We start from the raw sequence: 26,079 nt of genomic DNA, 5'->3' as shown, positions 1-26,079 counted from the left end.
GAGTAGTTTTTATGCATAAAAATATGTAACAACACTATGATTATTTGTTTAATGTCAACACGTACCAGGTGACTAATCCGTATTTTTGCTGAAACACTCCCCCAACTCACTCTCTTTCAACTGCCGGTGATTAATACCAATGCCAAACAGTTTTTCTCTGAATCATCGTTTATGCTCTTTCGGGCACACTCTCTCAGCCGGAGCAATTTCCCTCGCTCACTTAGCAGCAGTTTTGTTTTGACACAGTTTTCCTCGATGGACGCTCTGCGGTATGCTTCCACGCAATCCCATTCACTCGTGCACAAGCGTGGAAACTCCAGCGTCCGTCTCTACATTGAGTAGAACGTTGATCTTGAACGACTAGGGGTCCTATATCTACGCTCGCTGGGTTTCTGCTGAAAGAGAGTGGGAGCGAAATTCTCCATTCACATCGAGTGTGTGGGTTGTTTGGGTCGTTCAGGCTTAAGCTGGAAGCTTAGGGGAGAGAGCAACCGACTCGAACCATTGTGCTTGCGATCGAGCGCTCGTCAGTTCAGAATCAGACGACTCCCAGTGCTGAAGTGTATCGCGGAAGAGAAGAATTTTCGCGTCGCTGGATTTCTGTATGTTTTTTTCTTTGTGAGTTCTGAAGTTCTGAAGCCTATTGAATCCCACGGAGGGTTTCGTAGCTTGCGCGTTGAAGTTTTTCGTTTCGTTTCTTGGCAAAACTAGTAGAAGGTTGATGTATGTGTTCGACCGGTGTGAGAAGTGCGGAGGAGCAGTGTTGCGCACTGTAGAGAAGTGAGTGCGAAGAAGAAATGGAAAGATCGTACCTACCTGTTCTTTCCCATTGATCGTGAGTGGATTTCTGTGTGCACTGTCAAGACCTGCCGCAGCGACCTGCGGGTTTCCACACTTCCAAGGTGTGCGTGAGGGGTGGTTTGCTGCATGCTAAGGCATTTTCTGCTGCTGCTGCTTCTGCTTTTTATTGTTCGGATTGTTCGATTTCCGTCGACAGTACACATGTAATTATTTATCTTCCCGAACGGCAGAGCGCTTATATGGTGGATTCTTTAAGTGAATGGAAAACGGAGTGCTTTAGAGAAGAGCTTTTATTGATTGAGTGCGCTATTCAGATTGGATATTCGGGGGCAAAGAGGGTCATCGAATGACATCATGTGCAACGGGATGGCCTGTGGAGGCCGCGAAGGATCGGCGAGATTAAAGTGCGATCGATTAATCAAACTCTGAACGATTGTACAATTGTGGGAGGTTTGGGCAGAAGTAAGGCCCGAAATTGAAACAAGTGACTTCCCTGTGGAGATACAAGTGCCCCGTGCGCAAATGACGAAAACACATTAAACGTGAAAACAGAGATCTCGTGCGCTCTGCCGACCGAAGCACTGATTTGAATGAAGTGTGAAGCGAAAACCTGATTTTCATTCATAAACCGAGAAGAATTGCGAGATAGCCTCTGCAACATCCACTCGATGAGGCTGTGAGACCTCTCTTAACACTCGTCAGTGGACGGATACGGTAAACCAAACAAACCGCCCAATCCATTGCAGACCTGAAACAACGCTCGAGCACATTTCTATTATACAATGTATTCAAAGCTGATGACTAATTAGTAATTCAATTGTGGAACTGTTGTGTTTTTTTCGCTGTGCTTGGAATAATTCAAACCGAAACCGGTGTAACCCTTCTTAAATAACCGAAACAAAAAAGTGAAGATTCGCATGAAAAAAAATACAAAGTGTCTTGTCGCGTCTACAATCGGATTAATTAATTCTTGACTAACACCCTTTAGGAAAATTTGGAAGAAGAAAAGAGCACCCAACCAGAAGACCGAATCCGGTGCGAGGAACCGTAAAATGGAAAACGATACGATAGTGTGTTCGTGTTCTTGAAATTTTTGATTGTTTTTAATTGTATCCCATTAAGAGGCGGTAAAACCGAGGGAAAAGAAGAAAAAAAGGGGCCAAAACTGGTGGTGTGACGAAGACGCGGCGACGGAAGTTGAGAATATAATTTAATCGAGAATTGCGCAAAGGCGCCTCAACAACTGGTTACATCCGAAGCCCACGACGGCACCGGCGACAACGTCTTAGACCCGAAGAAGAGGGGTTTTTATTGTGGCAGTGACCCAAACGAGAAAACCGAGTGAATTGTGTGCCCTATTTGGGTTGGGATTGAGGCTCCGTGTTCAGCGCGACAGTCTGGGTGGTGTTTGTGTTGGATAGGGGTAACGACAACATGGGAGACACAATGATGGAGCAGTGGAAGTGGAAACTGTTTCTGGTGCTGCTGGTCCAGCAGATTGGACTCGGAAGCTGCTATCTGAAGGACTACATCCACAAGCAGGAGGATAACGAAATGAGAGGTGAGTCAATTTGGAGATATGTTTTGTACAATTTACACCTGAAATTTAATGATGATACATCAATATCAAGCAAACAAAACACACAATTTTATATTGAAATTGCGAAACAAAATTCACTTCCACTGTGAAAGAGTTGCCTCTTCCCTTCTTTTACCTGAAGATATTAATTTGAAACCCTCAACAGATCTCTTGATTATTCCAAAGAAATCCTTTCATCATATGTTTGTTCACTCTAGAAAAGTACGATGTAGAGCTTCGTAGTGCCTTCCATAGCTGTTATACAAAACAACGCTAGGTTGACAAAATTTAGTTCTACTGGGTACACCGTTTTGTCTTAAGTTTTGTTCTGGACACAACTTATATTCCAAACAAAATTTTAATAGTGATGTTTCAAATAGGTGTTTCGATTGTTATATCACTGCAAGTTCTTAAATTTTCGAACATTATAAGCTTTCCACATTAGAAAGTTCGGTATTTTGGACAAAACAACACTCTGATTTTATTTTAAATCTTAGAATACAAAGGAGAGTTTTTCGACATCACGCCACTTCAGATTCATTACTATTTCCTGTCAGTAAATAAGTGATCATAAAAAATTGATCCTTGAATAAATTTTAGTTTCCAGTGTATATTAAATTTTGAACAACTATAACATTTGTCTTGACTACGTAAAGATATCGGTTCTAAGCCATTACCCGAAATGCAATTCACCGAAAGAACATCGAAGAAGAATTTAAGATTCCTTAATGCTTGATCATATCGATATGCACCATCTTCAAATATTTACATTTCATAGATGATTCACCCTTCTTTCAAAAATAAGCTGTTTTTTTTTTCAACTTATATGTGCAGCTTGTCATTGCTACGGTCACAACTTTGCAACTTTTCTTTTAACATTCGAACGTCGGTTCTTCAAGTGGTCAAATAATAGTAACCTACACGCAGCGAACTGGACTATCGAAATTCATACATTTCGAACGATTATTGCAATACGAATGTACGCTTTATGTATCGTTTCAGCATCACTCCACATTAAGGCGTCCATAGGCGCTTGATGTACGCACTGGTCTATCGATCGCAAGGTTCTTGGTTCAATTACAAGTTTCAAATTTTGGTTTCATGAGGCAAATTTATGAATTTCAACCCGATTTCTTGTGGAGAATTTTCATAAGGGGTTTCTATATACTTCGATAGTCCATTTGCCTCTGTGGCTATCCACGTTCTAACAAAATTTGAATGCAAAAATGCATGAATATTTTTTCAAGGATTGATAATTTCAACATTGCAAAATGATAACATGGGCAAAGAAATTTCTCCGTTAATAACTGTGAAAGTGCTTTATGAATACAAACCCGAGCAGAAGAAAATAACTACTGAATACCAAATTGAGGTATTCCATACCAGATAATTTCCAATACTTACAACCTGAATGAGGTATGAATGAGCCCTGCATAAGAGGTAAAATACCTCAAACTATACCTTCTGCATATTCTACAAATACCAAGCTGATAATTAGATCAGGTATTGTAATACCTAAATAATACTTGATGGATTTTCTTATAAGAGTGAAATTTTTCAATACTAGTTCAATACCTCCAGTAGTCCTCAATAGCTGTCGAATACCAAAATGAAGTATTTTTAGTTGTGTTAAACATTTTTTTTTCAAATACCATTATAGTAACAGAATGAGGTATTGATGACTGAACAATACCTAATTGTGGCATGATACCAAAATATGGTATGCATAAGTTATTGGCGAGTTATTCTTTCCTCCTCGAATCCTGAGAATAATGAATGTGATTTTATTAACATGATCCGATATTGTGAAACATTTCAAATTATTGAATGAACAGTTGTTGCAGTGTTCAATAATGTATTGTCGTCTTTCGAAATCAAAGTCAATTCAAAATGTCACTGACAGACAGACAACTTGGAATTTTGTATATATGACAGTATGACAAGCCTACCTAGCGTGGCTAGTTACGTTACAATGGAAGTTTTAAACGAAAAACTGCGTATGACATTCTCAGGGTTTTCAATTATGTTCGAATACAAAGTGATAACTTCGAAAATAAAATTTCTTTGCTAATAACTGTAAAAGCGCACTGAAAACACAGAACAGCAGAGGAGACGTAATGTCAAGAAGTAAAGGTTAATGGTTCTAATTTTGGTAAACAATGAACTAAATTTACTGCAAAGTCTATTCAGTTTTTTCCCTAACCATACTCCATTAAGAACGTTGCTTCATTGCATTCAGAACATTCGAACAGAAAATTTTCGAATATTCTGCTGCATAGCTATTGTGGTATCCTCACATTAAAATAATCTGTTGCAGTGGTTAAAATGTATGTCGTACTGATGTTTGAAACATATCTAAGCGTTGCTGACAGACAGACATCCTTTGGGATTATATATATATATATATATATGCTTTTTGACGTATTTTGACTATACATGACCGTGTGAGTATTTTTATCTCAGAGTAGATTTTCGCCCATTTGACATGTACACTGATTTCGTTACACTTTGCAAATAACATGTTGAAACAGAAACCTAAAATGGTTTTCTCGAAGGGCCCAAAATACGGCTAAACGTTATTTGACGCACAATTATCTTAATTATGCTCATCTTGCTCTTGCAAAATAAAAAGAAATATTCTGCTAAATAGGTGCTGTAGATCTCTATCATTCGTGTAACTGTCGGCACTGTTATCTTCTAACGCTCGAATCAACTGTTGTAGTGTTCTTAAATTTATTGTGTAGTGCTTAACAAAACATTTCGGTGAAATATTTCAAAACTTTACTGACCGGCAGACATCTCTGGAATATCATACACCGTTTTGATTCATATTACGGACAGCTTCAAATTCCGGACACTCTCGTTTGTATGGGAAACATTTCAAACGAAATGTTTCAATTTTCGCCGTCCAAAAGTTCTCATTTTCGAGGCTCGTTTTATTAGGTTTTTTTCCATAAATATAATTGCAAATTTATAATACCCAACTACCTACGACGTCTCTTAAGTGGTTGAACGATTTCAATTGATGATTTGACTGTACCATTAATGATTATCATGAGCTGTCCGTAATTCGAATCAAAGCGTCCGGAATATGAGGTAAAAGTGAGGGAGCATCCGGAATAAGAATCATGAAAAGGCCACAGGTTTTGATTTATTTAAAATTATTCAAGTTGCGGACGCGTATTCTTTACCCACCATCCCAAAGTTAAGGGCTTCCGACGCTCGATAACGTTAAAAAATCATACAGAATGATTTATTTTGTATGGTCCAAGCTGGGTTATACTTCACTGTGGCCTTAAGTGTCCGTAATATGAATCAAAACGGTATATATATGACCCAACGTGGCTGGCTATGTTCCAACAGCATTTGGAAGCTAAAATGTACTATGTACGGCATTTGTGATATTCATAATGTTCATGCTCGAATACAAAATGTTAACTTAAACAAAGAAATTTCTTTATCAATACCAGTGTAAGTGCAATGCGGACACGGAACATCAGTGGGAAAATGTCGCCGAAATTTATGCTCGAACCATACTCCATCGAGCATGTTTCCTGAATCTAAAATCTCAAATTATTATATCCTTTTATGCTATTGTAGTGTTTTTTTTTTTCTGTCGTGTTCCTGAAAATGCAACGAATTATTAAGATGAACGGTACCAAAAATCCTTTATTATCTATTGAATAAATGTTGTAGTTTCCTTTCATTCGAATTAACTGTTGTACTGCTTCAAAATCAATGTCGTAGGGCTCAATGAAACATGTCGGTGAAACATTTCAAAACGTCACTGACAGACAAAAAACTATGGAGTTTTATATGTGTGATTTTTCTGGTTAAGTTTTAATCTAAACACTAAAACGTCAAACGTTCAATTTATGCCCAAAGATACCTCAAAAATCGATTTATATGTATATTAAATTAAAATGAAATGTTTTATATAACTGACGGTTACAACAGTTTAAGTTGAAATTTTCACCTACACTTCCGTGCAAAAGTTTGGGTTCACCCCTTCAAAGTGCTTTGTCGATAGCTCTGTGATAACACGTCTTATTGAAGCTCTCTATGGCGCATTCGAAAGATAATGGGTGGTATGAACAAAAATCGTTTAACTTTACTACATAGAGCATACAAAATAAATCATTCTGTATGATTCTTTAGCGTTATCGAGCGTCGGAAACCTCGGATATTTCAAAATAATCTTTTGAAATATTAAAGCTTACCTTACTTTCCCATGATTTTTACACAAATTTTAATTATCCCATTCAATTTAACAATTTCAAAGCATGAGTAGCAACATCTGAAGCTAACTGCCAGTAGCTTTGTAGTGAATGCTATCTTTATTCATACCAACGCGTTGTTTGTAGTATGTTCGAAAGGTGTAGAAAGAAAATAACACAAACATGTTCCACTCGAGTTCCCCATGTAGCGTTTACTTGCGAGAAAGTAGTTAACTCAATTTTACTACATTTTATTCATATCGTAGGTATTCGTAGATATTTTGTCAAAAACATTTTTTGAATTTTGTTTACTACATATTTACATAGTTGTGACATTTTTATAAAACTACACTGGAAATTCATGGCTTGTAAATTCAGCATTGGATCGACCAAAATTAACAATTGATGCGTCGTGAAACAGTCGATCCAATGCTGAGAAAACTAGTCATGTTTTTAAGAATGCTTCTCGAAAACTGACAAGACTTCTAGTAAAAATTTAGTAAACAATATTCAAACAAGTTTTTGTCAAAATACGTCGAATGCGCCATAGCGAGTTTCAATTAGATGTGTAATCACAGAGATATGGACAGAACATTTAAGATCCATTCGCCAATTTCATAACGCTAAAGAGGGTGGGTGGGTGTCCTGAAAATGCTACAGCTCATATAAAATTTGAAAAACATTCATACAAAATGCATTACGAGGGGGTTGGAAAGTGTCGAAAAAGGTTAATTTTAGCGTTATGAAATTAATGAATGAAACCTTATGTAAACTGCGCTCTAGAAGTCGGTACCCATGCCTACAATCGTGAAAATTCTTTATAAAAACAGTTTTTTTTAAATTCTACCCTATGATTATTGGATTTCTTAACTAATTTAAATTAGAACATTGTTAAACGCTTTAGACTCTCAAATTTCGTTTCACTATTTGAAGTTCGGGAATGCTTAACTCTGAGGAGCTTCCAATGGTACTCTAAAAAGTATTTTATTTTGAAAAATTCCACAAAATTATTGAAATTCCAATTTTTTTTTTGTGCGGAGTTTTGTATTTTGAAGTGTAGATTTTTGTATTTGGCAACTTATGGTTTTCTTGATCAAATTTTCTGATTAGTGATCGTTAACGTGTTGTGCTAATCGCTTATTAACACAAAATTTGATTCACTGAAAGACTGGATCATTCGCAATAGTTTTAATCTAAGCAACAAATATTATTAATAACTTTAAACAATTTTTTTCTTTTCAAATTCGTTCCTATTTAGTATTGTTAAATATTAGAGGTCGCTTGATCTGTAAGTTGTTTCTCGAACGTTGTTTAATTTTTTTTTGCAAGATTCTATAACTAAGAGATTTTTGATTAAACTTGCTTTAAAATTACACAGCGTAACAAAAACGACACTTTTGCGTGTCTTAAGGATCAATTTATGTGTCTCTAGTAAATTCGGGGCTGCTGAATCTGATGCCATTCTTAGAAATGTTCTAGTACGTCACAGTTTTTAACTACAGGTCGCCAAAGTTGCACACTGGTTCCATTGATGTTTACATAAAAATTAAACAATGATTTATCAAAAAAAAATGGGATCTAATTCCACAAAGCATGCAAAATAGGACTTGAACTTCAATTTCAGATATAATTTGGTTGAAATTGCACGGTTAAATTGAGATTAAATCGATTTTTTCAACATGCTTGCAGTTTCCATACAAAATTTTTCGTTTCTCTTGTAAGGCAAAATAAAATACTTACCAACAAAAAAATACTTTTGAGCATCGGAAGTGTTATGCAATTTGTTTATAAGAATTGTTACACACATGAAGTTTGAGTTCTGAGGCATTGTAAAGTAAATAATTTGCCATACAAGCTGACAAACTTGCATGCAAATTGGCTAAAATAATGAAATTTAGCATTTTTATCAGCCAATATCTCAAAAACTAGATGTGCTATGATATTTCTGAAAATGGCAAATAAAGCTCTCAGTTAAGAACTGTGGAAGTGCTCATAAGAACACTAAGCTGAGTAGCCGGCTCTGTCCCAGTGGGGACGTTAATACCATGAAGAAGAAGAAGAAGTATGTCAAATATAATATCAAATGAAATAGCAATTTTTAATTTTGAAACAAGTGTTAAATTCTCATTGACTTTCAAAATATTTCTCTTCTTCTTTCTGGTGTTACGTTTGAACTGAGACAGAGCCTTTTTTCTTTGACAACTGACCATTTTTGCATATGTATATCGTGTGGCAGGTACAAAGATTCTATATGCTTTGAGAAGTCGAGAAAATTCCCTTCATGAAAAGATCAATGATTTCCGGGATTCAAACCTGAGTTTCAATTGAGCTTGCTGAATAGATGCGCGTATACCGCTACGACTATTTGGTCCCCTAACATATTATGAGACCTATGTATATGCAAGAATATTATGCATAGAGAAATCATAACGAGCTTGAGATAACCAAGTGGCTTCATATCGTATCGTGTTATTTCAATAATATTATGAATATGGATTGATATCGTTTGCAATTACTAAAACCATTCTTATTTTTATCACTCGGATCCTGTAGTGACAACATTTTCCGTATATGATCTGGTTAAGTAATGTAATCATTCTGCACGCACTTGAAGTCTTTTCCTAGAAGACGACAGTTACTTATCTACCTTACTTTGAGCTGTCTGCTAAACCATTGCACTAGCTAAGGTTACTCAACTAGCTGTTTACAGCTGAGCAGTTGTTATCTGTATAGTTATTTACACAATTCCACGAGCAAAGATAAGATATTCCATGCCGCAATATTGCCATGGCCCTCGTATCGCTACATTTTTTTATGTCACTGTCTTGCTTCCAATGAACTTTTGGCACTTGTGGAATTGATAATATTTTCGTTTATATATTTCAGCACAAATCAATCTTTATAGTCTCCTTGGCTATTGCTGTGAAACGATAAATTACTATCCAGATCTAAAGAACTCACTAAGATTAGATTATAGGAAAATCTAATTTCGGACCCAACCAAAACACATAGAGCATTCCATCGCAGCCCAGCGTCAGAACCTCCTAGGGAGAACGGATGCAAAGCGAGACCCGAAGATAATTTGGACCACAAACGTGAACGGACGAACGAGGTAAACAGCACACGCCATTAGAGCAGCTCGTACTCCAGCAGCGTTCTTTCGGTCAATTGCCAACCAATCAAGGGATCTTCAAAGATTCTGGTGGGCATCATCTAAGATTTACCCTATCTCTCGCAGAGGCTACTAGTGGATCAACGTTTGGGAAATATGCGTGAAATAAGCCTCGCCACGTCGTACATTTGGTCTCGCGTTCCGAAAACGGCGTGATGTCTAGTCTTTCGCCGAATTGAAGCGAATGATTGAAAAACCAGAACTCTGTCTCTGCCATCCGCATTTCGGTTCCCACACGACCCCCGCGAGAACTCACACATTGACGCAAGCAAATGCCAAGCCGAGCGTTCGATTCCCTCTGTAATCATTTTCCCATTTGCAAGCTGGAAACGCTGGACTGCCGGGAAAAGATATACCCACCCATGTGTTAAAGCCCATTTCATTGTTATAACAAATCCGTTTGGATCAGTACGGGAACCCAGGTCAAGACCTCGGATCGTCTTAGCTTGAATGCATTGTCGAAAAATGCATCGCTCCAGTGGTTGTAAGGGTGTGAGATATTTCTCAAAAAGCCAGAATGTACGTATGTACATCGAAATCCTTTTTTGCGTTATGCAATGCTTATATTGAAAAGTTGTACGTGAAAGACGTCGCAAAAAGGCCTTATGCTTACAAAAGTGGAGGCGATATACGTGCATTTATATGATGAAAATTAGCATACATTGCGAGTATGTAGATTTGATTGCGGACTTATTTGTACTCTTCTGCGACTTTATTTATGGTGACAAAGTTGATTCGACAGCTGTTACGGATTGATTCAATTTTGTGCGAGAATTCGGGACGAAATGAAATGTGCATTTCTTCTTCTTCTTGGCATTACACCCCCACTGGGGCAGAGCCTGCTTCGCAGTATTGTGTTCTTATTAGCACTTCCACAGTTAATAACTGAGAGCTTTCATTTGCCAAAGTTGCCATTTTCGCATTCGTATATCGTGTGGCAACGAGTACGATTACGAAAAGATCCAGGGCCGACCTTCAGCTTTGAAGCGGACTCTAACTACTCGGTTAATGAAAGCCCACATTAGCATTTTATCCTGCGTGCTAATATACAGTTAACTTGCCCTATATAAGCCTCAATACAGCTGCAGTCTAAAAGTCGGAAATTAGTGGGTTTATGGTTACTATTGATTACTATATGGTCGTTATTAACAATGCTAGAGATTCAGTGTAAAGTTTCGTTTCGTATCCACATGAAAAAATGCATATCGCATACCCTCTAGTGGTTGGCGTGAATGCGGAACAACCGTCCGATTCCGATGGAAGGGTATCAATTATGCCATCTCATGTGAACCCCGTCTCGAACGAAATCCAGATTGACAGCCCACGGAACAACTACAACAAGCAGAGAGAAATCGTTTGCAAATTACGTACAATTCTACTCCCGATGGTGCTCGGTCGAGAATCGGGGAGTCATTTGCGCAACAGAAATCGAGTATTTGCTCGGTCCACTGCAAGTGGAAGGAACATGTGCAGCGGAAAGTAGAAACAACAAGTCCTGCCTGGCGCACATGGTGTTTTTGGTTCTGCCCCTTCTCCCAGGATGAGAGCAAGGTGAAGTTTAAGCAGGTAAAGTTCGTAACCTTACTGCTCTTTCTTTTTTGCGGGAGAGGTTTTGATTTGGGTCTCACATAATTTTCTTTCCAACATGGGATGCATTTGTGTTGGATGGAGATTTAGCGCAGAAGAAGCAGATGCAGCTTTCGTATTGTCTTTTTGGAGATGCATCCCTAAATGAAATAAAAGACGGGTATAGAGTGAAGGTGTATGATTTAGGGCAAACGCTCCCTTAGTGGAGGTAGTGTGTTTCGGCATGTTTCGCAGTAATAAATGATTATGTGATATTTTTCTATGATGTACGATGCGAGAATGATACAAGTAATTGAATAATATTCATGAAATTTATCCGTAAAACTATTTGAAACTATTATTTTGTGGAGCAATCGACTGTTTATTTTAACTGTGGAATTTGCGGCTAAGCTGTCTTGGGGAAAACACAATCCCCGTGTCGAAACGTTGGGTTGAAACAAAACTCGTTTTAATCATTCCAAGACTGCTTAGCCGTAAATTCCACAACTATTATTTTGCTAACCTATAGTGGAGCATCAGTACCCATAGTGGAGGGTCCCATAAGATATCAATGGTTTGCGCCACTAAAGGAACCATTCTTAAAACATACCTTCACTAAAGGAACAGTGTTCCTTATATTGGTGCAAGGCTTTTTGCAGGGAAATTTTGAATAAAACGTTATTTTAATACGTTTGCTTGATTCGAAGGATTAGAAACATATTGACTGATACGTCAACTTCATATATTTCATGATTTTATTATCATGTTTCAGCAGTTTTCCCTTAGGTGCACCACTATGGTACATTTGCCATATATTATATGTTCATTGAAAAGATGGAATTTGTTGTTGATTGACATGAAGAACTGAAAAAAAGTTTTGAAGATGAAACATATCTACGATAAGTATGAATCGATATACAAAAAAAATGGCTTCTATGGATCTCTGGAAATCATCTATGAATGTACACTCTATGCATCGTTCATTTCAACAAAGAGTTTCGAAACCCAAAGGGCAATTAAACTGAAAGGTTGCTTTTAAGTCAGGTATTACGTCAATGTGGCATGATGCAAAATGTAGTTTAGTTTGAATGCATTAGGGCGATTTCTTTTATTTTTTTCAGAATTGCTGCGCATATACAATATATACATTGCCAATCCAGTTAAAAAACTGGTTCTTGCGGTGATGTTTAAAGGAAACTAGTGAAAGACTTTGATTAGCTGCAAACATTTAAAAATTACTAAACCAAAGTCATAGTCTATGAAAGTTATTGTTGTTTTTCTCACAAAAACATGATCGCTTTGATAGTGTGTATCTCTGATTGGGGCAAACATAAAAAATATCTTTTGACGGCATTCAAAAGACAAAGTGAAATTTTATATTATATAAAAAAATGTAGTTGTGTTATTTTTGTAACTCTAATGAAATCTCCTGAAAAAAACTAAGGATTTTTAGCTGAAAAACTTCAATAACATTTAAAAATATTGATGATATCTATTTAAATATCATCAATATTTTTAAATGAAAATTTGCGTTTTGTTAAATTCTAAAAGTCGTTCATAGACGACTTTGAAGAGAAATCTGAAATAAGAAAGATAGGGATATGAAACTATATTGAGGATTTTCATCGTATGAATTTATTTATTATTTTGTATTTTGCGCATGAAAATGAAATTTTAGACAAAAATGGTCTTCTACAAAATTGTTTATAAAAATGTAAGCTTTCGTACTGTGTTATTTAGAACTAAGGTGGTCCACAATATCACAAAAATAATTTTTTCAACTTTTTTATTTGCAAAAATAATGGTATGTACTCTTAGGCAAAGTAGTAGAACTTTAAATCTTGATCAAATTTGCCAACAAAAGTTTTTCCGTAGCTCTAAATTTGACCAATATAGAGCCTTTTTCCCCAATTATTGAAGGGTGGTCTAACAAAAACAAGTTTTTCAACTTTTTTTTTTATTTTTAACTTCTCGTCAAAGTTGTCTAAAACGACTTTCAGAACTTACCAAAACGCAAATTTACATGCAAAAAGATTGCTGATATCTATTTTAGTTCAAAAGTTATTAAAGTTTTTGTGATAAAACCATTTGTTTTTCAGGACATTTCATTAGAGTTACAAAAATAACACATCTGCATTTTTTTGATATAATATACAATTTAACTTTGTTTTTTGAATGCCGTCAAAAGATATTTTTTATGTTTGCCCCAATCAGAGATATTCACTATCAAAGCGGGCATGTTTTTATGAGAAAAACAACAATAACTCCCAAACGGAAAGAGATAGCGAATTTCTTCACTCATCAAATTAGGCATTTTTCAAAGCTTTAAGGTGAAACATCTCGGAGTTCAAAGATGGCCGGCACAATGGCCGACTTATACCCCTACTCACGTTTTCAAAGGCACAAAACTGGAGAAATAGTAAGCAAATGTTTCTGATCTTCTTATTTTAAGCTTTCTGCTAGTGCACAAAGCCAAAATAAAAAGTGCATCGTTGTTGGATGCTTTCTTCGCGAGATTTGTGCCTTTGAAGTTTGAGTGAAATCTTAGAAGTTGATTCCAAACCGTTTCAGCTTAAAAGTGTTTCTTACACTACTTTGATGAGATATTTGAACTGAAAACGCTAGAGCCAGAAAACCAGTTTTGTTCGGACCACCCTATGTCACCGTAGGAAAAAAAGCTCTAAATCGATCAATTTAACCTTTCGGTCGTCGCGCAAATTTTTGTAACGCAAGTAGTCGTGCGTTGTACTTTGTACAACACCCTTGGTTTTGCAAATATCCCAGGAGTCTGACCACTTCGAAAGATGACGTCTTCGGTGTTCAGTAGCTCAAGGGCTATCATTATTTGAGCCAAGAAATTAGGGTTTTTGCCACTAGGCGGCGCTAGTGAGCATGGAACTTTGGTTTCGCAAATCTTAGGATTCTGATCACTTAGAAAGATGGCGACTTCGACAAAGTTGTTCGGTAACTCAAGGACTATCATTGTTTGAGCTAGTTGGTTCAAAATAATTTTGCCACCAGGTGGCGCTAGTGAGCATAAAACATTTGTTTCGCAAATATCTCAGGAGCCTGATTACTTAGAAAGATGGCGTCTTCGGCAGAGTTGTTCAATAGCTCAAATTCTTTCTTTGTTTAATCCTTGAAGTTCGAGATTTTCTAAAATAATGATAGTCCCTGAGGTTCTGAATAACTTTGCCGAAGGTGCCTATCTAAAAAGTCAAGATCCTACAGTATCTGCAAAACATAAATTTCATGCTCACTGGGGCCACCTGTTGGCAAAATATCCTATTTCTTGGCTTAAATAACGATAGCCCTTGAGCTACTGAACTACTTTGCCGAAAACACTATCTTTCTAAGTGGTCAGGCTCCTGAGATACCTGCAAACAAAAGTTTCATGCTCACTAGCGCCACCTTGTGGCAAAATTTTGAATCAACTAGCTGGAGCAATGATAGTCCTTAACTTACTTAACTACTTTGCCGAAGACGCCATCCTTCTAAATGGTCAGGATCCTGAAGTATCTGCAAAACAAAAGTAAAAGTTCCATGCCCACTAGTGCCACCTAGCGGTCAAATTCCGAATTAAATAAGGTACCATCAGATAGCGTTTCACCTCCAGAACAACTTTACTAAAGATCCCAAGTTTCTATACCCAAGTAACCAAATAGCACTTTAATACGCCCTCCGTGCTATTATAGGGCTGGCAAGCCCCATATTAGCCGAATAACAGCCCTATAAGCCCAAAAAGGCGAATTAGTGGGCTAGTGGTTACTTGGGTATTACCTGGATTTTGAGATATACCGATTTCAAACTGTGGTTTACGCCAACCGCATATAGTGCGTTCATTATTATGCCACATTCATGTACATTTGTTGATTTTACCGCATTATAAAGGGCCATACTGTAAATAAAATCTGTCCAGTATTGTTTTTAAGAAAATTATTGATGAATACATTTTGGTATGGTGTCGATGGATATTTTTGTTGCAAAATGATAGCATATAAATCACAACCGTTGTACAAAGTACAACAGCGCGACAGCCCGAAGGTAAAAGGCAACAAAAAACTTATTTTGGCAAAGTTGTTTGAAATTAAATGGACTACAACTTTGCTGAAGCATGTATAAAATAATTTCTACAAATAAGAAAGTTAGTTACACAATTTCTATGAAAATGTGGTCCACCCTAATTTTCAGCAACACCAAACATAGGGCTTAACTAATACAAACAACTTTGTAGAAGACCGTTTTCGTCTAATGTTTCATTATAAAGCTCAAAATGCAACTTCCCGCGTAAAACTGATTTTTGGACCATAGTGCAGTGTGTCATTTTGATTTTTTGACATTTAAACTATTTTTATAATATGTCAAATATTATTTCATGGAAAATCCAATACATGAACAGATGAAGATCTATGAAGTACCGATTTTGTCGAAATTTTATTTCATAGCATGTGGTTTCTAGGGGAGCAATTCTCGCTGAAACCAGGCCGCCGTCGGCACCCATCGTTAGAATTCCAATTTTATGTCACTGATCGCTAGTTTTCGATAAAACTTAAGGGTGGTCCTTCCGGTTTTCTCAAGTTGGTGAACTCCTTGTACGCCAACTAGCTAAACAGTTTGCGAAAAAGCCCATTTTTTGATAAATCTTGGGTATTTCTTCACGTGATATGTCGCATATTTCCCTTGGAACACATAGTGGCATCCTCATAGACTAACAAATATCCTCTTAATCAATAAAAAAAAAAAAAAACAACAAAGAGTTTCATATGATCTATCATAATCAAGATGAACGCCAATGACAAAATTCGAAACAAGCAATCTCAGCTCTGTGCATGTTGGATGCATGTAAGAAGAGAAAATATCTTTCAATCGTTTATTTTCCGTTGTGATTCAAATGTTTTTAACCAAACAACGGCATAGCTGGAATTATAATGCAGTGTTCAATTGCCTCTACAATATCGCCATTTCTCTAATAACAGCTTTGCTTCGATTATTCTTCAAATGTTAATCAACGCATGTTTCTTTGTCTTTAGAAATGGAAGTCATTGATTATCTCACTGAGAGAATGTACAGCTGTAGAACTCCTTGGAAATGACTAAGCCGCTACTTATGGCTACCGCTATTACAGTTGTGACAGCTTTGATAAATCCTCGTGCAAACAAAGAGCTCTGTATTCAGATAAGAAACACTGATCACTTCAGAGAAACTGCTTTTTTGCTGGAATGGAAGTAAGTCTTTATTTTGCCAGAACAAGTTCCGCACTTTTCACCTTAACGCAACTTTTCAACGGTGGCGTTGAAAATAATGTGCACTTAACCACCGTTCTCATCACCAATCAGATTTTCAACACATCATCATCGTCATCATCGACACATAAAGCCTGCAGTTTGTGGGTGATGCTCCTGACAAAATTAATTCCTTTTGACCCCGCGCCATCAAAAGACATCCAACTCCGACAACGAAAGCCGTCACCTCGCGAACCAAGATCGGGGGTCTCAATTAGTTGTAGCTATGTACCTACCGACCGAACCGACCTATCTGCAACCAGTCAGTCAGTATACGAAGTGCTGAAGTGGTTGAATTTTTATTTGGCCAAGGTTGCTGCCACCTACTCAAAAAGTGATACACTCAACGAGCTCAGACGGAGCCCGTGCCGACTAAATGGTGGAGGGTCTCTAAAAGTAGATGTCCGTTGGTAGGTTGGTAACCGGGCAAGAAGAGGAGAGCAACGCTCAGTAACCACACTCACAGTTGGTTGGGTTCTCCTCTGTGCTGCACAGTGGTCCAGATATGAAGAATCGTGGCAAAAATTTTAATTCCCGAATATTTTACCATTTTGAGTCATAAATAGTAGTTAACGCAACAAGTTGCAGAATAACTTTATCAAGAAAACCCAAAATAAATCCAGGGACAATTTCTAAATGAATTTCTTAAAAATATCTTTGATGGAATCCCAAAGAAATGCCTGCAGCAATCATTATAAGATCTTTTCATGAGTTACCTGGAATAATTCTTATATATTGTGGATTGATGGTTGACCAATATATGGAAATCAAATTTTTGTCAGCTTTTTTGAATTCTAGACCTCTGTGTTCAGGTGACTTGGTACGGAGTCCGGAGAAGAAAAACCCACGGATGTCCACAACCGCAGAGCCCCGTCAACGGAGAGTTGGTCGTCGACGTCGCTTGGTGTAATAGGTGTGCTGCTGCTACCGCTGCTAGAGCAATAAAATAAAAGGCTTTATAAATAATGTATAAAGCGATCTGGGCTCTGACTGCAATGGTTGTGGATTGTGGCTTGTGCTGTATTTTGTAGGATTTATGTTTGGTATCTTTTTTTCCAGCAGAGTTTGAACTTAGAACAAAGAACTGTGGCGGTTGTTGGCTTTCGGATCAGACTTGGCCGTTTTTTAGTTGATGGGACAGTATTTTAATTCGGCTGATGGTCATATATTTTTTTTGTGGGAGATGCACTGACCAATTAAAAGTGGATGATTCATGGGCTCGACCGAAGAGGGATTGTTTCGAAAGATTCAACATCTTGATAAAGGTCAGTGGTGCTCGCTCACGATGATTGAAAGCATTATGAAACGGTCCTACAGTATATTATTAATTTGGTTGCTTGTTAAATTGGATTTGGATTTGGATTGAATTCGGATTGGATGTGGATTGGCTTTGGATTAAAATGTCTTCTTTATCATGCATCGCATAACCAATCAAAACGATTCCCTGATTCTGAGAAAAATTGTACCATAGGGTTAAGGTCCCATAGTGCAAATTTCTTTCAAAATAAAAAATGTGGATATGCAGAGGATTCCTCGGTCTTTAGTAATAATGGCTGCCTAACTAACATTTCTTTCCTTCTCTGATGACTGAAGGACGTTTCCGGTGCTGTTGTTGACAATTTTATTGTTCCGGTCAATCGTGGAACTATGAACTACGCCGGTACAGATGCTCAAACTCATGCATTTTTTGAGTAAGCGAATCACGACCCGAGTTTTGATTGGATTTAAGGATTCTGACCCGAGTTTTAATGTTTCTGCAAAGTATCTAGCGAGGAGCACTCCGAACTACGAACTGTATGATAGCATAGAGCTTTTGTTGAAGTTGCAGGTTTGTTCGGCTGAAAAGATCTCAATCTTCCATGCTATAGCTAAGTACTGAAGTGAAGTTCGGAGAACCGAAGAAAATTTTCCAAATACTCCAGTTTTACCAGCTGTAGATCAGTAACTCAAATGCAACGATTGTTCACAGGCCAATACCTAATGCGTTTCAAAACCGCATCTCCCACCAATAATTCCACTCGAAAAGAAACATTAAACTGAAACCATACACCAGCTGAATCGTCTCGGAGAGAATTCCAAACAAATGTTCAAAAGACGTTCATTCGAACGCGTATTGCATTTATGACACAGCGCAGCATCTTCGACTGACTGCCGCAAAAGGATCGCTTGAAGCAATTCGACCGGGCACGATCATAAACGATCCATAAAATCGCACTTGAATTGGATTTTAATTTGTGCCTTATGGTGTTGCACTTGGGGAAAAATTATTCGAATCGTTTGTGCTGGTGGGCGCAGAAGAAAACTTTGCTGACAAAGTCATTTTTGGAGAAACAATAATGAAACGATGAATCAGGCTTGGTAACAGGTCCCATACTTGAGACAATGAAGCTGAAGTTCCCCCGGCTGGAGACATTACCCCAACGCCCACGCATTCTCATTATCGTCACGGTCGCCTTTCCATACGGTCAGACAGAAAACCATTAATTCCACTCCCATCGGCTAATGGCAATCCATTTGTTCGGTGTCCTGCGGCGGCGTCGATTAATGGCTCCTCAAAACCCGAAGCATCTCGAGGGGTGTCAATAGGGGAGACTGCGGAGAATTGATCCCCTTTTCCTTATGCGTTTATTACTCTGTAGTTGGCACAGGCTCCAGGAAACATATTTTGTAAATTCAGTCATCATAGCATAGTTCTAGATTGCGTTCAAAGTACTCAAAAATGCAGTTTTCCCATGCAACTTTTTCAAAGGTTATTTTAGTTTGTGATTATGCCTTTGAATTATTGTACCTTGACTGAAAGTTTTTCACACTAACGATTCCAATTTTCACTAAACATCCCCAATCTGCTAACCTCTGCCATGAGTCAGTCACAAAACTTATTTTCTAGGACGTTACAAATGGCCTAGAAAATAAGTTTTGTGACTGCAAATCAGAAAATTTGTAGCAAGATGAAGCACTAGTCTGTTATAACAAATCAATTTGTTCAAATTTGTACGACTATTTGTATTCAATCATACTTCTGTACGAAGGGCCAAAAACGACTGGCGAATCCGCAAGCAGAGGCACTCACGCGAAACTTGCGAGGGACTTCTTTCAGAAGTAAGTTTTTATGTGTATTTTTATCAAAAAGGTCATATAATAACTGTTGCATAGTATTCCTGTCATAAAAGTATAGATATTTTGTATTTGAAGTTATAAAGTGCGGTGATTATTTATTGTCAACTGTTATAGTTACTAAAGAAACATTGAATATTCCACCAATGTTTGGTCCACCTTACTCTAGCTTAGCTTAGACTGACTACACATATCAATGGTTGCTATTCCGTGATTGACCGAAGTCAGTGAAAATGCACAAAGAATCAACTAGAAGTTCGGCTGGGATTGGCCATAATCTTCTTCAGTGTGCATTATTCAGTGCCTCTATTTATACAGGGTCAATGACGGCGCCGGCCACGTCCTTGCAGTCAGGTGGGATTGGGGGAAGAAATGTTAGTGTGTGACCCTTGCTATTTGGAGACCGTGTTTGCCTCTACATCTCCACAAAGGTTACTGGGAGGGATGTTTGTTAATGGGGAGGATCGTTGGGTCACAGGATTCACTTTGATAAGCGATCAGACCATGATAAATACTTATTTGTGAGATATGAACAATTTCGATGTAGAGGAAAATTATGCCGACACTTGAGGTGACGAACCATTCAAAGTTTGTTGAATGAAGTGAACCTTTCGCAAGTCTACACTTGTAGTGTCGAACCATTCTGTCATTCTATTCTGTCTCATATTCCGAACACCTGAATAAATCGTATGCAAATAAAAATAATTATATCAATTCTTCAGTAGTTTTACTGACAACAAACTTAAGAATTGAAACAACTTTCGGTGTCTTAATTTGATTGGATTAAATTTAAGTTAAGATTGCAATTGACTTGAATGGAAATTTGATGATGATGTCGGTTAAACCTTTCAACAAAATTGCCATTCAAAATATGAATGTTCGGAATGTGAGTCTGTTCAGAATTTAAGAGCAAATGGTATGCGCTTCGAATTTTGTTTATTTACGTTCTATTTGTCTGAGATTAACGTGCAAGGATCCGTCATCGTACTCATCATCACATCGAAATTTCAAAAGCTGCTTTTCTATTCAAAACTGATTATTATTGGACGCAAATGTGTTCACTGTATTTCGAGTGGAGAAAAGAATTGGGGCCCGGTGCGGAGGCAATTCAAAGCCTCTCCTATATAGGCATGTGTCCCGCTAGGCAATATACATTTGACATCGACTAATAAACTGAGCTTAAAGACCTCAAGCATGAAAAACGTGATAAGAAATAGACCGATCACGTTTTAATAAGGATTCCTCTGAAAATCCAGCCAGTCATCTCTTCTAAAAACTTCTGTAGGGATTTCTCGTGACGCTACGCTAAATATTACTTTGTGTATTCAACTATTTCCTGAGAATGAAATTCTAGTGTTAACTTAAAGTTTCTTTCTGTTGTTGACTCGAAGATTTCTTCAGGTGTTCATTGAGCGATTTCTTAACAAATTTCACAAAGAATCCCTCCAAGAGTTTTGTTTATGATACCTTGAACAATTCATCCAGGAATGTACCTTGAAAAATTCGCGTCTCAAGGAAATTATCTGTTCGAAAATCACCTTCCATCGATTTTTCCATTGAATTCTTTAGAAATTGATTCGGCACTTTCTTTAATTTTCTTTCATCTGAGTTTCTTTAATATTGCAACTAGAAATTGCAGTAGAACTAAAAGAATCTATGTTGGAAATTCTGTAAGCATTTCTGGGAGAATTAGCGTAGTAATCTCATACCAACTGGCGAACGATTTCCTGTAGCGATTCCGGAGAAATTTCCTCAAGCAACTTATTACAGAATTGGGGTCTAAGAAAAAATGGTTTATTTACTTCACTGAACGTAATTAACACATACATTTTATCTAGAAACTTATACAATTATGACTCGCTGCATTACGGTTACTAACTGACTGTTTGATCTGTGATCGAACCATAAAGACTGGACTCGGAAAAAATGAGACACACAAAAATGATCACTAAAAATTCATTTTTATTCGGATACTTCTTATATTTCCAAGGATTAAATAACTATATATTAGCTATGTTTTGGCATGATTTATTTTTTTGAATTTTCTCCCCCAAGCTGAATGCTCGTACATTTCTTTTAACACTGCTCATGAGATCTTGGGTGAGGCTTTGCCCATCTTTCTTATTTACACAATTTCTCCCAGTTTTTCTTCAAAGCTTCATCGGTTTTGAATGTTTTTCCACTTTTCTTCAACTTGTTTTCATTATCGCCCAAAACTTTTCGATTCTGGTGTATTTGGCGGGTTAATTTTCTTCGGGACCGTTTATTGTGCCAGTTGCAACGAACGTCTTGCTGTACCGCCCACTCTCGCAGATTGCCTGCCACAACAGATCCTTCTTCGTGAATGTGTCCATCTTTCTCTTCTGGACCTTTTCCGGAACCTCCATGTAGGACTCGGGGTCGAGGATTTGTTTGGTGTCCGCCTTGATGTATGCCGTCCATGGCGAGACAGCCTGGCCTGAACAGCCACTCACGGTACAGCTTCCGCGCACGCAATTTAGCCACCGTGTTTTGCTTGTCAGTCCGGTTTGGCGCCTTCCTGACCTCAAAAACACATAGCCCAGCCCGCTTTATGGTCTGCTGGGACGAACAACTTCAACGAATTGACCTTTTTGGCCACGTCTCGGGTGGAAAGGTTCAGGTTTTTCTTAAAGTACTGCTTTATCTTCCGCGCCTTCTCTGGGTATTCCGTTTTCGGGCTTCGGCTACTTCCAGCGCGCCGTTCGATGGTCTTCGTCTCCTGGAACATCTTCACGACGCGGGACACGGTGGAATAGTGGATTCCAACCCTCTTGCTCCTATCCATCTTGAAAATTACTTGGCAGATCACGATAAAAATTTTGCACACGTGAATATAATACTATAAACTAGTGGTACCCAAAATTTCACTAATTTTTACCCGCGCGATAAAAAGTTACAGCTAAATCAAAGTGTCGCATTTTTTCCGAGTCTAATCTTTAATTAACAGGTTGAGGTGACAAATTTTTGCCTGTCTAGTGTTAGTAGTGACCAACACTACACCATCTAGCCGTTCAAGACCAGGACGTTGGGAAACTATTTGTCGTTTCGATTGTGTTGTTCACACATGGCCCTCTGTTAGTTTTCAACTTCTATTCATGTCTCTCATCGCTCGCTTACGATTCTATCCATTCTATCCATTATATCCATCTATCTATTTGTTTCCTTTCTTTTTGAGTAGCATCGCGTTCACTGAAAAAGAAAAAGCCAATAAAAGCTCATGATAAAAATTATTATTGCGCCCAACATGTGGTGGAGCAGGGGGCGGGGTCCAAGTGACTAGGGTTATCCAAGAACTCCGTGGAGTACAGAATGTTATCACTGCTTTCTTGAAGATAAATAATAAAGATTCACATTTTAAGGCCTTCAAATCTACAAGTTAGGTGATGATCTCTTGAAGGTGAACGATTGAGAATTATATGTATGAGTTTTAATCGTATTTGAGTCCAACAATTGTCTACGGTTATTCAAGAACTCTATTGAGAACATGACGTTGAATTTATAATACATGTATGCTCAGGGAAGCATCATGACCTATGTTTCCAGGTTATCCATGTATTCTATCAAATATTTGCTTACAAATGCGTTTCCAAAAAAAAAAAAAAACGCTCCGAGTTTGATATAATAGAACACTGTTTTAATACCTCAGGTATAAATGAATCTTAGTAAACTACCAGGTACAGTTGTAAACCTGTTCTCATTGGAATTTTTAGATAACTTTGTAATTCAATTATTCTATTATTTATTATTCATTAAATCATTCCTTGTTCTTGACCATGTTTATTTATGGATAAGTATTATGCAGATAATGATAAACCAACCACATACTTTGAAAGGCTTGTAGTCCCAGCTTTTGCTCTGAATCGAATGAGCATTGAGGAGCCTAATCGGTTTTCTAAACACTCCTGATGGGTATTAACGTCGTTCTCAAACCGTGTAGTATGAGCATGAGGATGGATGACTGCTTCGTAGTTACACTCCGTGTTTTTCCAGTGCCAGTCTTCCCATGAGAAGAGCCGATGTTCAACGAATCTATGACAAAAGGTCGAAAGACAAAAGGTCGAAAGGACAAAAGGTCGAAGGACAAAAGGTCGAAAAGACAAAAGGCCGAAGAACAAAAAAGAAGGGACAAAAGGTCGAAAATCTTTTTTCAAAGAAGGAAAAATTTCCCACCATGCAAATCGTTTTCGACCTTTTGTCCTTTCGACCTTTTGTCTTTCGACCTTTTGTCCTTTCGACCTTTTGTCTTTCGACCTTTTGTCCATAAACCATGTTCAACTTTAGTTTGAACCTTGCAACTTGTGTTGAACCGCAAACGAGCTTCGTCTCTGAACCGGTGTACCAGGCCAAACCCGGTACATGTGTACTTCGGTTCAAACTTCGATTCAAACAGGTTCAAATCACGGTTTACAATATTGATAAGGTTATATACTCCGAAAACTGACAGCTACTTGACGACGTCATTCCTATCCACCTCGAACAAATTTGTTGAAAAAATAATCTAGTAATCCAGATCTTACATGCTGCGATGTTTACAACCAAATTTGATGTTTACACAAGTGAAGAGACTGCCTCATCTTGTTTATGCCGTGGGTTCAAGTAGAGAACGGTTGAAATCCACGCGGATAAATTTCTACGATCATATATGGCACTTTTTGGTACAAATCGCAAGACTCTTGAGGCTTGAATATTTGTTTTGTTTAAGCGGATCAACATTTTAGGTAACATTTCGCGGTAACTTTATGAAAAAACTAAGAATTTTACTACATCATACAACAAGACACGATTAGTAGAAATTGATAAGCGTGGATTTCAAATGCTTTCTGTCTGTCCGTTTTGTGCCATCGCTCTAAACCTTGGATGCAACCGAAGATTTGCACTAAAATTTGAACCGCGGTTATAATCGACGTACAAATGGACCGGAGTTTAAACCGGTGTGCGAACCGATGTTCACTTTACACTTGTTTGGGTTTAGGTTCAGGTTCGAGCGTTTCGGGTTGAACACAAGAAGAGAGTACAGGGAGAGTACGGAACCGCCTGAACCTGTTCGGTGAAGATAAGGAATATTAGTTAGTCAACCATTGTAACTAGATACCGAATATACCTCTGCATCTCCACAGTTGTCATGGAAAGGATATTAGGTTAGTGGGATAAAGTGATTATAATGTTAATGTGATCCTTGATGTTATCACGCTTAACTGGATTCCCGATACATATTACACGATTACGCAAGCATGTAAAAAGAGTGTGTTTCCGGTTCCATCACTCGCTCCTGCTAGAGAACTCTTCGATTCTACTTATTTGAATTTCTGATTTCTAAATATTTGAGATGTATTAAAAAAATGCATGCCAATTTATGTAAATTTTTCGTATGAGCTCAAAATATCTTTATTGAATATTATTCGATTTTATATGAACAAACTGCCCCCGAAATGTTATCTTTGAAACTACTGTTGCTCAAAATTACTTGGAACAAAACTGTTTCAGATCATGAGAAAAAAGGTGAGATCAAGACTCTCTGGGGATTCTACTCTGTCTCCCCTATTGGTGGGAGAGTTCAAGTTCATCGATCTCCTCCACTTTCTGCGAAAGACTGCGCTGGTGATGTCGTCGTGTTGGTACTCTAATGACCTGCATTGCTCAAAGAGGGATGAACCCACGTGATGGGTTTTAAATGCTCACACGCCCGATTTGGTCTCTAATTAAACCGAAGCGGGGAAATTTTCAGTTTCAATTTCGTACGATGCAACAAAACGGCGAATCAACGCGCAGATGAACGATATCATAAGTTGCAACCCACAGCACCGCTTGGTCGGTCTCTGGTGATGATTACACTTTTTCCGGCTCGAACTGGTATGCAAATCGAGCAGATGATAGGGGAAGATGGTCTTTTGTCGAAAAATTATGTGTTGCATGTAAGTGAAGCGATGGGAGATAGTTTCTCAGAGATACAATGCAAGCGTAGAAAGGGGGAAATGCGTGGGAGTATTGAAAACGACGCGAGAAGAAAGTGATTGCTGCAATTTTTCTTCTGTTCGGTATGTGGAGCGACATGATGCTCGGCTTTTTGACCTGATTCAAATTCAATAATCGATGCCATCGCGATCGCAGAGCACTGGAGATATTGTGAGAAGAAAGCAACAAATTGAAGCAGCCTCTAGCCAAAGCCCTTCGATTCTAGTGAGGAAGCAAAGGGTACCGCCAATCGTAGTCAGCATTTCCGAATTTGATGGTTTTATGAAGTTGATCTTTAACTCTAAAGTGGAAATCAAGGTTTCATTTTGAGTCACCATGAAATGAAACTATTGTATTTTATCTGAAAGCTTTAAA

At 37.9% G+C, this 26,079-nt stretch overlaps 1 protein-coding gene across 1 annotated transcript in view; it reads left to right on the top strand.

The window, feature by feature from the left end:
• The first annotated feature begins 527 nt into the window (after positions 1–527).
• Positions 528–26,079, top strand: part of LOC5564544 (epidermal growth factor receptor) — a 352,159-nt gene continuing 326,607 nt past the window's right edge. Inside the window, exon 1 of the mRNA XM_021846944.1 lies at positions 528–2,362. Within this exon, the coding sequence (XP_021702636.1) occupies positions 2,236–2,362 (127 nt within the window). The 5' untranslated portion in view covers positions 528–2,235. The remainder of the gene's footprint in view (positions 2,363–26,079) is intronic.

The sequence above is a fragment of the Aedes aegypti genome, chromosome 2 (genome assembly GCF_002204515.2).
Source record: "Aedes aegypti strain LVP_AGWG chromosome 2, AaegL5.0 Primary Assembly, whole genome shotgun sequence".
Classification (NCBI taxonomy): Eukaryota; Metazoa; Arthropoda; class Insecta; order Diptera; family Culicidae; genus Aedes; species Aedes aegypti.
This window is presented reverse-complemented; position numbering and strand designations above follow the sequence as displayed.